The sequence below is a fragment of the Paroedura picta genome, chromosome 5 (assembly GCF_049243985.1).
Source record: "Paroedura picta isolate Pp20150507F chromosome 5, Ppicta_v3.0, whole genome shotgun sequence".
NCBI lineage: Eukaryota > Metazoa > Chordata > Lepidosauria > Squamata > Gekkonidae > Paroedura > Paroedura picta.
Window position 1 is genome coordinate 33,864,573 of NC_135373.1, and position 13,081 is coordinate 33,877,653.

Consider the following 13,081-nt stretch of genomic DNA (forward strand, 5'->3'; position numbering starts at 1 on the left):
ATGCTGCGAGGGGATGGATTCAGTTTAGGGCCCTGGCAGAAGGGTAAAATGTTTACATTTCCCCCTGTGCCATTTGGCCAATGCAAGAACACCCCCAATATCTTGCAATTTGGGGAAATGTGTATAGGTTTTCCCAAGGCATCCTTCGGGAACAGAGATGGACTGGCCATTAAAGCCCCCAGGAAAAGTCACCTTGGGCTGATGGCCTGGGAGAACCAGCTTGGTGTAGTGGTTAAGAGTGGTAGTCTCCGATCTGGAGAGCTGGGTGTGAATCCCCACTCCTCCACATGCAGGCAGCTGGGTGACCTTGGGCTAGTTACAGAGTTGTTCTCACGGAGCAGTTCTGTCAGAGCTCTCTCAGGTTGCCTGTCGTGGGGAGAGGAAGAAAGGTAGTTCTAAGCCGTTTTGAGGACACTTTCAGGTAGTGAAAAGCAGGGTATAAAAACAACTCTTTATTCTTTTGTCCCTATTGTCCCTATTGGGCATACTCTGGCTTCAAGTGAGAGGTGGCTTCAATATGTTGCCCTTATGAGCCAGTGGCACCTTTCACGCAACAAAGGGAGCTCTATGTCAAGTTGCTCTTTTCCCTTTCCTGCTTCCTTTTGTGGTGCAGGGCTGGGAAGATGATGGAGGTAATCTGGAGCTACACTCCTTTTTTCAGTGCTGTTTTTTTCTTCCCAGTCTGATTTTGCAGGGCAGAGACTTGATTGATGCCCGAAAACTGACACAAGGGAAGGAACTGGGAAGTAGCAACCAACTCTTGGTGACTCTAGGAACTATGGGGTTTTTAAGGGGAAAGATAGTTTCCTCCACATAGCAACCCCCATCTTCTTTGGCTGCCTCCCATCCAAACCCTAACCAAAGCTAACCCTGTTTAGCTTCTGAGACGGGATCATACGAGGTTAGACTATCAAGCCGCTACAGCAGGGGTAGTCAAACTGCGGCCCTCCAGATGTCCATGGACTACAATTCCCAGAAGCCCCTGTCAGTGAATGCTGGCAGGGGCTTCTGGGAATTGTAGTCCATGGACATCTGGAGGGCCGCAGTTTGACTACCCCTGCGCTACAGCATCTTATAGCCCTTTCATAAACTACAGGAGATCCCAACAACAGCTTCCTTGCATCTATTTGTTGTTATGTTTACCCCACTTTTCCAAGAGGCGAGAAAACTACAGGGTCATAGCTTCACTAGTAGGGTCCCCATGGCCACTGGCAGGGGATGGGAACAGAGTTGCCAAATCCAGGTTGAGAAACCCCTGGAGAGTTGGAGATTGAGCCGGAGGAGGGCAGGGACCTCCACGGAGTTCAACCCATTAAGAGTTTCACCTTCACCAATACCTTCAACACATTCTTTTCCACTGGAGACCAGCTGTAATCCCCAGGTCCCACCTGGAGGCTGGCCCCGCTGTTCAGTCCTAAGCTCCCCCCCAATCTTCTGTGTGAAATTCTTGGGAATTCCGCAGGCTACCAAGGCAGCTTCCAAATCAGCACAAAGAATCACTCTCTCCTTGCCTGGCTGTTCCTCTGCGATCCAATCGGGGAGTCGGACGGCTTGCTGAAACCATAGAGCAGGGGTAGTCAAACTGCGGCCCCCCAGATGTCCATGGACTACAATTCCCATGAGCCCCTGCCAGCATTTGCTGGCAGGGGTTCATGGGAATTGTAGTCCATGGACATCTGGAGGGCCGCAGTTTGACTACCCCTGCCTTAGAGACATGGACACCCCCCCACACACAGTTTAGCCTCTTGCTCTGAGCTCTGAGCTCTGTAACCTCTTCCCTTCTGCCTGAGCCTGTTGCAAGCTCCACTTCCCTCTCCCTCTAGCCCACCGGTAGTTAAAAAAAAAAGAGAGAAACAAGAAAGAGAGAAAAAGCACAAATGCGCACACATAAGAAAACCGCTGCTCCCCAGTGCTGACATCTGACATTTCATGGGTCCATGCTGTTAGTGCTTGCAAACGCATACAACCTCATCCTGTCCCGGTCCCTATGGGTCTCCGAGTCAGAAAAGACTTTTTGGCCCCGGTGTGCTGGAGGCCGTCCGCTGACTGTGGCAGCCCCCCCCCCCCGGGCCAGATTAAAAGCATTGATTGGCAGATAAACCTCCTTTTTTCTTCTTGCTTGATTTGACTGCCTTCAGTGTTCAGGGCTCAAATTCCCTGCATTCCAGGCCATTGCTGGTTGCTTATTTTTTTTTTTTGTAAGGAAACGACTTCGCCACTTCCTAGTCCAGCAATGAAGCTGTTGTGGCCAAAGCCAGGCGATGGGAAGGGCCAGGGGACCCTCCCTTGTCAATAGCCATCCTTCCACACTTCCATGCAATCTCCTCCCCACCCCGCACACACACACACCCTGTCAGACACACGTGTCATAGGTTGGCTTCTTGCCTGTTTTGAGGAGTGGCCCATTAATACCTCTGGGCCCAACTCGGAGCCTCCCAGTCCACTCTCTGCTTCCTCCAGAGCAACCATGACAGTGATTATTTCAAGCGTCCTGTTCTTAGTGCTGCTCCTCTGTCCAGAGCAGGAAGTTTCTGGGGTCTCTCCTCAGCTAAGAGGTAAGCTTGGGGTGGTGGTGGTCCATGGAAGCTCCTGGTCATTCCTGAGGGTGTGGGGATGGCAGCCTCCAGGTGGGACCTGGGGATCCCCTGGAATTACAGCTCCTCTCCAGACAACATAAGTCAGTTTCCCTGGAGGAAATGAATCCTTTGGAGGGTGGGATCTATGGCATTGAACCCCACTGAGGACTCCTGTTCTCCCCAGGCTCCATCCCCAAATTCCCAGGGAGGAATCCCAAATCTCCTGGATTTGGCCACCCTAACAGGGGCACAGAGGGAAGGGAAACCCAGAAAGGTTTGATGGTTATGGGGGGGGGGGGGGGGGAGAGGAATCACCACTAAAAGGTTATGCAATTTGTATAGCTCTTGCTTCTGCTTTCTCCTGTCTTTAAGAACTGCAGAGGTGTTCTTAAGTAACTTTCCCCTAGATCTTACAAGCACAGCATGCTGTTCTCATCCCCGGCTTGATTCAGCATCCTCAAACGAGAGACTTGGCTCTCGATTAGTCCCTTTCGAGGTTTGGGGTTGGAGTCAGTCAGGTGCCCTGGTAGAATAACATCATTGTAGAAATGAGTCATCCGGATTTGCTAAAAACACTATTAGCACTCTTTTCAAGAGCTGAGAGCTGAGCTTGTAGTTTCCCCCAGCTGGGGAATAATCCAGCGAAACAGGTTAGCATCTCTCATAGCTTTACGATGATAAGTTTACTTCGGCTGCGTGCAAGAATTACCTTGATGGATTTTTCACTGGGCGGCTGGATCCTATCCTGCTGGATTTGGTAGAGTTGCCTGCTGTGTAGATACATACAGGATCGGGCTCTTAATGAAGTCGAACTAAATGAGACTTCATTAACAACCCCTTCCTTCTTGAAGTCCATTCACACTTCTGGGTGTCATCCTAAGAATGCTTTCTCAGGAGTAAGTCCCAGAGAATAAAATGGGGCTTACTTCTGAGTAGACCTGCTTGGAAACTCTCTCTCAGCCTCTGAGTTGGTAACCTTCTGGAATGAACCAGCACCCAGGGCAGTAGGCATCCCCCTACCCCCAGGTTAGTACCTGTAAATGTCTACCTTCTGAGCAGGCATCTACGTTCAAAGGTATCATCTTACGGAAGACGGAAAAGAAAATGTGCACGGATAGAAAAACATCTTGTCAGCATGGCAAGGAACTTAGCTGGAAAGGCAGTAGACTGTGTTTTGAAGAATGGCTACTCCTATGTGGCACTCACTCCGACGGGAGGCCATTGAGCTGTTTTAAAGGGTGTTTACATAATTGAGAGACATTGTGGTATCATGGTGACTACCAGACTCGGGAGAGCCAGGTTCGAATCCCTGCACTACCATGAAAGCCCGCTGCGTGACCTTGGGCCGTCCTGCATTCTCAGCCTACAGGGTTGATGTAGGGACAAAAGGGAGACAGGGAGGATGATGTTGTAAGCCACAGTAGGTGCCCATGGGGTGGGGGGTGGGGGAGAAAAGCAAGGAATAAATGAAGTTAACAGATGGATGAAACTGGAGAAAAGAAGGGCACATGCATGAGCACTGCTGCTGATTTGTTTGCTAGACCTATTAGTGAGCTCAGAAAATAACACCTCTGCTCTTGGATACCGGCTGCATGGAACACTTTATTGGTCATCCGATATAGCTACGTGACTGTGAGTGACACTTCTTGATGGTGTCCAGCCCATCACGCTCATTGTCAGGATCGTGCTCGATCCCATACCCTGAACCCTGGATTTTTTCCTCCTTTTCGGTCATGCTTGTCACTCTGTATCGTTTAATTTCTTTTCCTCTTGATCCTATAGAACTTTGATAGAGATGAATAGCTCTCCACCTATATTTGGGGCTGGGGGCACTTGTCTCCTCGGATGCTAGAAGAGCATAGCAATGACTTGTGTTGTAGTCCTTTCTAAGGTATAGTGGTTAAGAGCAGTGGTCTCTAATCTGGAGAGCTGGATTTGATTCCCCACTCCTCCACATGCAGCTAGCTGGGTGACCTTGGGCTAGTCGCAGTGCTGATAGTGCTGTTCTCACAGGGCAGTTACTGTCAGATCTCTCTCAGCCTCACCTACATCACAGGGTGTCTGTTGTGGGGAGAAGAAAGGAAGGTTAAGCCACTTTCAGATAGTGAAAAGTAGGTTATAAAAACATTTCTTCTTCTTCTTCTTCTTCTTCTTCTTCTTCTTCTTCTTCTTCTTCTTCTTCTTCTTCTTCTTCTTCTTCTTCTTCATTTCTACTTAGATGATGGCCCAATATTGTTATATCTGTTGTATGTTTCCCAGATGACTGGAATCGATTGTCCCTCTGCCAGGTACACAGGGTGCTATGTGTATTTACTGGCAAGGCTGTTTCCAAATTACTCATCTATGATGCAGCTAAACTCCCCTCATTAGACAAATACATCCCTTGTGTAGTGGCATCTGTTTGGATGAATGCCATAAGCACCTATTGGATGGTGACCTTGACATCACTGATACTGAGCTGAGAACACTGGTTTTCTTCCATATCTCTGTCACACTGTGTCCCTCAAACCTGCACTTGGTATGGGAAAGGGACTCTTAGGCTCTGTACTGGATATTCCAGGCTAGGTTGATTTTGTCAGATCTTGGAAACTAAGCTGGATTGACCCTGATTAGTATTTAGATTGGATACCACCAAGAAAGCCCAGGGGAGTTAACCAGAGGCACCTATGTTGTTCTCTTGGCTTGAAAACACGATAGGTTTGCGGTTTGATGGCACTACACACACACACATGAAGACAGATTTGAATTTTCAGTCGGGCGGGGAAGGAAATTGAAATTGATATGATGCTTCTAATTTAGTCTAGAAATCCACCAGTTTCAGTTCTTGTGCACCTCTTCCCTGTTTACAGTCTGGATGCTTCCTCCTTGTGTGCTGGGCCCATTCTGAACACATTGGCTAATGCACTTTCAATGTGCTTTGGCAGCTGGATTTTCCTGTGCGGAACAGGAAAGTCTACTTCTAAAGTGCACTGAGTGCATTATCGATTGTGTGCAGAATAGGCCCTGGTGCATATATCATAAGACTGAAGAGATGGAGTAGAACAGGGGTCCCCAACCCCTGGTCCGCAGCCCGGTATCGGGCCGCAAAGGCCATCATACTGGGCCGCCAGCGGCCGCGCCTGCCTCCCCCCCTGCACCGAGAGGGGGGGAAAGAGGCCAGCACGGCAGCTGGCGCGGCAGCCGGCGCAGCAGCGACGCTAACGCACATGCGCGGAACTGGTGGCCAAAACGCGCATGCGCGTTTTTTAGCAATTGCGGCAGCCGGGCCGCTGGCTCTCCCCCACCCCCGGAGGCGGTCCCCGACCAGATGAAGGTTGGGGACCGCTGGAGTAGAACACCAGCACTGGGTAGTTTCAAAGTCTGCATGAGTGGTGCACCTTTTGTAAAGCCTATTGTGGTAGTGGAAAGTGACATCAAGTCAGTGCCAACTTTTGGTAGCCCCTTAGGGGTTTCAAAGCAAGAGATGATGATTTGTCATTGCCTGCCTCTGTGTAGCAGCCCTATCCAAATCAGAGCAAAGTTTATGGCACTTCAGCAAACCTTTCCTTTGAAACCAATAACGTATACTTCAACTGGTTTGCCTGGCTCATCAGCATACTCATGTCCGGAATGAAGTAGGATAGCAGGAGCAAGTGGAGAGGGCGTATCCTGGTGGCAAGGTCTGCTGAAAGGTGGTTGGATGTTTGTGGGGTTTGGCATCTCTTGACACAACTCTCTGCATGACATAAACAAATAAGGTTCCCAATAGACACTCTCATTTGCTTTAAAAAGGATGTCTTTAGTGAATTAAGGGGAGGGGGGAAGAATGAATAGAGCATGCATGTTAACTTTTAACCCCCCTTCCCAATCAGTATAAAACTAAGTACCATCTGTATGCTCTGTAATGGATAGACAGCCTTTACAGTTTATTCCCCTCCATAAATAAATATTGACCTATGATGTACAGTTATTTCCGCTCACTTTCACCATGTATATCTGTCTGGTTTTCTTTGCCATTCTGCATTGATTTTCCTTACTTCAGTGCTCAGTTTCCTTTCTGATCACTGTTTCCGCGGATTTTCTCATAGTGCTTTAGTGCTGATTTTCCTCTTGTTTCACTTCCAACCCCAAAGTAAATCAAGAGGATGCCTTGTGAGTCACTCACACTGAGGTCATTCTGCCTACTGTGCACCTTCTACCATCCCCCTTCATTGATGTACAAGCCCTATTTCCCCCTCTTTTAAAATGTTTACATTGTTTTTGATAAGCAGCATGAGTCTAATGATATGAGATTATTGCTAGTCTCAGATCGCTGAATAAAGATTTAAATGTTGGAGGGAACGATTAAAAGGAGATGCGTGAGGTTTAGTTACCTGCTGATAATGATTTGAAAAGGGGACCAGAAAGGAGGCAAAACATCTCCTGTTCAAAAAAAAAAAAAAGAGAGAGAGAGAGAGAGTAAGAAAAAAGGATTTCAGTGCTGCATGCAAACAAAAGCAGGGTGGGAGAATTGTCAGTGTGGAATGAAAGCAACATTAGATGTAAACAGAGAGACACTGGGATGGGAAGTCGAAAGCTTTGAAAAACATTTTCCCCTTTAATGCTTTCATGAACAAAATTTGAGTGAGGGAACCATTTTAGCACCTTCTGGAAGTCTAACATTAAAATGACACCTGAGACACATGTATCTCCTGCAAACTGCCACACTTAAGAATCACTTGGGGTCAGTCCATTTGGAAGACAGAATGCAATATGCACAGGACAGGCTCTGAAACACTGCCAAGATGACGACCAGTGTGCAGGATCAAATTAGAGAATCACAAAGAGAAAACTTTGCAACTTTGCAAGGAAGGGCAGGAAATTAGGATTACTGGGCACCGGCACTAGGGCATTGGTGAAAATACCCAGCCCTTAAAAAAAAAATATTGACACAAGATGAAAAAAGCTCTCCAGAACTTCTACCAGAGGAGAGGACTCCTCCCTCATACAAATTGCAGACCCATGTAAAGTATGATAGAGTTGCAGCTGACTTTGCATGCTCATGCACACAGCCAACAATCAAAGCTTGCAGTGCCAGTGGGCTCTACCATGCATTGTGCATACTCTACATCAGGGGTAGTCAAACTGCGGCCCCCCAGATGTCCGTGGTCTACAATTCCCAGGAGCCCCTGCCAGCGAATGCTGGCAGGGGCTCCTGGGAATTGTAGTCCACAGACATCTGGAGGGCCACAGTTTGACTACCCCTGCTCTACATGTTTCCCCATATTATGAGATCCCATTTTGCACAGTGGATGGTAACCCAACAGAAAATCCTCTAGTTCTCAGCAATTTGGATAATGGGGCTTCACAGCTGCTTGCCAGTTTTTTGTTTGTTTGTTTGTTTTAAGGTCTGGTCAATTTAAACACTGGGTTTCCCCCATTTGCCTGTGTTCATTTCTGCTCCCTTTCAGTTTAATGAACTAGTACGATTAGTTCATTAAATCGTATTAGTTCATTTAGAGAACTAATAATGCATGTGAAAAACCTAAACCATGAGGATTTAAATAGAAGGGGTTTGTGGTACAGCAACAACAGGGTGATTGTGTAAACTTCGCCCCCCCCTCACATGTCACAAGTGACATTCCACCCCAATTTAGAAAAGTGTGTTTTTAAAAATTGCAGCTGCAGAATAAATACACTGGAGGGGGGAAAAAAGTGCAGAAGGTGGGCACAGAATCTGAAGTCAAGATTAAAGGCTTACCGCTCTAAAACCCGGCAGTTAGGTGCAGATGTATAATGGGCCATTATTCGTCGACATTAAAAAAAAAAACCTCAGTTGCCATTGTCTAAAAGAGAAAAAGTGCCTTTTGCCAATTGGCTCCACTTCCAAGAATGTTTTGGACGGTTTTAGGTGGCAAAAATATACGGAACTGTGATTTTCAAAAGATCTTTAGCTTCGCATAAAGCAAATCAAACTCTTGTCACTCTGCAGAGCCAGAACTCCAGATGAGTGTTTTGACTAGGGATCTTGTACAAAGGGAATTGTTTCCCTCGTGCTTGAAAGGAAGTAAGAGCAGTTCTGACCAAGTGGGTACAGATCATCTAATGCCTGTTATCCTCATGTCAACCTGACAGTTAAAAAGGTTCCTTAGTGGAACGGGCTCCCTTGGGAGGTGGTGGGCTCTGTTTCTTTGGAGATTTTTAAGCAGAGGCCTAGAGGGCCATGTGACAGAAATATAGATTCTGTGAATTTAGACAGATAGTGAGAGGGAGGGCAGGAAGGGATGAACCCGTGGTTGACTCTCATGGGCTTTTAAAATAATGCTGTATGCTAATTACCCTTGCATATAAGCCTAGTTTTTCAGGACCTTTTTTCGCAGTGAAAAATCCCTCCTCAGCTTATACGCGGGTATATACGGTAGTTGAAATAAAAGTCTTCTCCAGCCAGCCAATTGTTGCATTGCCTTTTGCAAATGAGTACAGCAAGCTGAGCTTGCTCTGACTTGTGTTTCTTTTAAAAGTTGATTTTTACAGTTCTTTCTTTCAGTGTTCAGTTTTACAGTTTTTTATTTCAGTGTTTTGTTCTGGGGAGGGCACTGCAGTTGTAGTTAGAGTTGTCCATTCTCCCAGTTTGGTAGCTGTTGTTCTTGTTGTAGCAGGTTGCCAGCTTTGGGTACTGTTGTTCTGCTCTGGTTTGCTGGCCTGGGGGGGGGGCACTGTTTGGTTCTTCTGCCAGAGTTGTTCTCACAGAGCAGTTCTGTCAGAGCTCTCTCAGGGTGTCTGGCATCAAGAGAGGAAGAGAAGGCAATTGTAAGCTGCTTTGAGACTCCTTTGGTTAGTGAAAAGCAGGGTACAAAAACCAGCAGCTATTCATCCCCTTGACTTTTCTGTATTTGTTGGGGGCTGTATTTGTTGTGATGATGGAGCATTTCCCACCTTCGGCTTATATGCGAGTCATTAAGTTTGCCCAGATTTTGTGGTAAATAATCCTAAACAAATTCCTCTCTTCGTGTCCGTAAAGGGAAAGGAATATTCTGCCTGCCTTCTTATATGCCAGGGATACAGCAAGAAATATATAGTGAAGGTGAGGGCCAGCCTGGCAAGTACTTCAGGTTTGCATGGATAATGTCCCAGGTTAAAAACATCAGGTAGCAGTGATGTGAACGAACTCTGTCCAAGACCATGGAAAGCTCCTGACATTCAAACTAGACAATACTGACTTTATTGGACCATTTGCCTGACTCATTATAAGCCAGTTTCATGAGTTCAATGTTCACCAACTCCATTGCCTGGTGAATTTCAGTTACTTAGGGCTGTATTTATATTCTTATTTTGCTTTTAAATATACCTTATGACCTAAATGAATGCACAAACTAAATAAGATGCTTGAGCTTTTTTGGGGGTTTGTTCGCTCAGTGGATCCAATGGATGGATGAGGGACTCTTTGAAAATCAGGCAGGAAAGTACTGTAAATACCCCTCTTGCAGATCTTGTTAAGTTGGCAGACCGATAGTTGTTGCTCTTTTACTTTATACAGGTGCCCAATGCCGGACAAGACCCACTGATCTGGTTTTCATCATCGACAGTTCCCGAAGTGTGCGCCCCAGTGAATTTGAGCAAGTCAAGGTCTTCTTGTCCCAGGTCATCGAGCCACTCGATGTGGGACCTAATGCTACTCGGGTCGGTGTCGTTAATTACGCCAGTGCAGTCAAGAATGAGTTTTCCCTCAAGACTCACCGTACCAGAGTTTCCTTGCTGCAAGCTGTACGGAGGATTGAGCCCCTTTCCACTGGGACCATGACAGGCCTGGCTATCCAATTTGCCATCAACAGAGCGTTCAGTGAGGTAGAAGGCGCAAGAGTGAGATCACCAGGGGTTAACAAGGTAGGAAAACTCCATGAGGAATCTTCACTCCACCCTCCTCCGTTTGATTTATGTCCATTGCAAAATATAAGCTTCATGTGCAGATAAGAAATATGAAATTCCTCTTCCTCATCTTCTGTAATGCTAGCATTTGGAGTTGCCCAATGAAATGGACTTGTAGTAGATTGTGCACAAATGAAAGAATTCACCAGCATAGGATATGGTACTGATGACCATTGACCATTCATTGACTTTGACCTTGTCTACACAAAGTGGAATGGAGTGATATATGATGTTGCCTTCTACCAAACCAGATGGCGGATTTAGCAAGGTCAATATTGCCCTCTCTGATATCCAGCAGGACCTTAGAATTTCAGGTGGAAGGCTTTCATCACTTTTCCTTCTTCCCAATCCTTTTGACCTGGAACCTTCTGCATGCTAAGCAGATGCTCTTTCTCTGAGCCATTATGAGTGGTAATGCATGGCAGAATGCTGATGTATTGCATGGGCTGTATACCTTCAGATGAAGGGGAGGGATTAAAGTTTTCAAAGTTCACCTTAATTAATAACTCTCTGGCAGTAGAAAACTAGTACAGCACGTGAAAGGCTAGGCTAGAATCTTTCTCCCCTAATACACCCAATCTGCCATATGTGTCGACCAGGTCATCAGTTACTTTAATGGTGGTGGTGGTGATGAGACTAATTCATAGAACTTAAATTAATGGTTGTTCAGACATAATATCAATTGCTGGAGGCAATAACAACTGCCTTCCTCCCTGGCTGGTAGACTTCTGAAAAGGAAGGAGAAGAAAATGACAAATCAGTGAAGTGTATGGGAGTCTCTAGGGGCTCACAGAACTTTCCCACATGGACAATCAAGTCCCTGATAGCATGGACTGTGACATATCCAGAATCACAATATGATTTTGATGCAGCCTGTGTAGGAAGTTGCTCAAAAATGTAAGAATCCAAAATTATATTGAGCATAAAAGGTAAAGGTAAAGGTATCCCCTGTGCAAGCACCGAGTCATGTCTGACCCTTGGGGTGAAGCCCTCTAGCGTTTTCATGGCAGACTCAATATGGGGTGGTTTGCCAGTGCCTTCCCCAGTCAATACTGTTTATCCCTCAGCAAGCTGGGTACTCATTTTACCGACCTTGGAAGGATGGAAGGCTGAGTCAACCTTGAGCCGGCTGCTGGGATTGAACTCCCAGCCTCATGGGCAGACAGCTTCAGACAGCATTTCTGCTGCTTACCACTCTGCGCCACAAGAGGCTCACTATATTGAGCAAACATATGTGTAAGAGGCAATTAATAAATGTTAAGGAAACCGGTGCGACAATATACTTTGCTAAGCAATTATAATTTGGAAAAATCAGTAAGGCAGATAAATAGTTGGCTCATTGCATAGTTTGAAAAAACACATCAAGTTATTCCATCATTTTATTCCCATCCTTTATAAAGACATTAATGTCTTACAACAATCTTTGTTGTATTCTATAAAAATCTGTACAAATCTGATAATCTAAATCCTAAAGGAATTCAAGATACATTTTAAAAAACATTGTAATGGATCAATATATTTATCATGATCAAAATCAGTGTTAGAAAATGGAGATATTGTGTTGAGAGCACAAGATGAGCAATTTCAATTATTTAAAAACAGTATAAAAAGAAGAATCTATTTTCTTTATTGATGTTGAGAAGGCTTTTGATGGGATTGAATGGGAGTTTAAAACTTTACAGTGTTTCAACGTACATGGCAAATAATGTGAGATAGTAATATTATAAACAATATAAAACTATATAAATGAATGCATGAAGATAAAAATTAATGATATATAATACAAGAAAGTACTTGTATTTGATTAACTTATATGACTTGGTATTTGCAAAGTTCTAAAGTAATTAAAAGAGAATAGCTGTTTTATCAGATCTAAGTCCTTAGGGCCCATTCCACACACAATGGTTAATGCACTTTATGACCAAACAAGCCCAGCTGCTCAGTCTGAGAAAGACTGGCAAGAAAATGTTGCACCATATATTGCATCTACCATCTGTATTAGCATGAAGGATAGTTTTTATAAAGTCATCCACCAATTCACATAGACTAAATAAAATATTTAGTACTGATCAATGTGTATGTTAGAAACGTGATGGTTTTGTCCAGTAGTAAAGAACTTTTGAAGAAAAGTATTAGTAGAAATTAGGGCTATGCACCTAGAAACATTTTGTTATAACTGGATCCAGACTGTGTGGGGCTGGGGGGATGGAATTACTATTGTTGGTCTGTCAGTATGGAGATATACTAAAACAAATGACAGGAATACCTATTGGGGACAATGGGAGAGGCCCAAAGGCCCATTGGTTATCATAAGAACCAGGTATACCAATTGACTAGACTGGCTTCATTGAAATACAGTATGGAACACAAAAAATTACAATGAAAATATGCATTATAAGAAACCTGCCCAGGGATTGAAATGACAGCTTTCAGGGTGGAATAATAATTCCTTGGAAATAGAATAACAGTCCCTGGGCCCAGATAAAGTGTTCTGGGTTTGAAATGGCAGCCCCTGGAATTGGATCAGTTCTCTTGAGGCTATCATTCCAGTCTCAAAATCACAGAATCATAGAATCCTAGAATCATAGAGTTGGAAGGGGCCATACAGGCCATCTAGTCCA

The 13,081-nt window shown here is 45.2% G+C and overlaps 1 protein-coding gene across 3 annotated transcripts in view; it reads left to right on the forward strand.

Moving 5' to 3' along the window:
• The first annotated feature begins 2,369 nt into the window (after positions 1-2,369).
• Positions 2,370-13,081, forward strand: part of MATN1 (matrilin 1) — a 37,208-nt gene continuing 26,496 nt past the window's right edge. Inside the window, exons 1-2 of one of the 3 annotated variants that reach the window (XM_077337159.1) lie at positions 2,370-2,555; positions 10,072-10,418. In XM_077337159.1, coding sequence (XP_077193274.1) covers positions 2,468-2,555; positions 10,072-10,418 — 435 coding nt within the window. In that variant the 5' untranslated portion in view covers positions 2,370-2,467. The remainder of the gene's footprint in view (positions 2,556-10,071; positions 10,419-13,081) is intronic. The other 2 variants (XM_077337160.1, XM_077337162.1) reach the window with 2 other exon arrangements.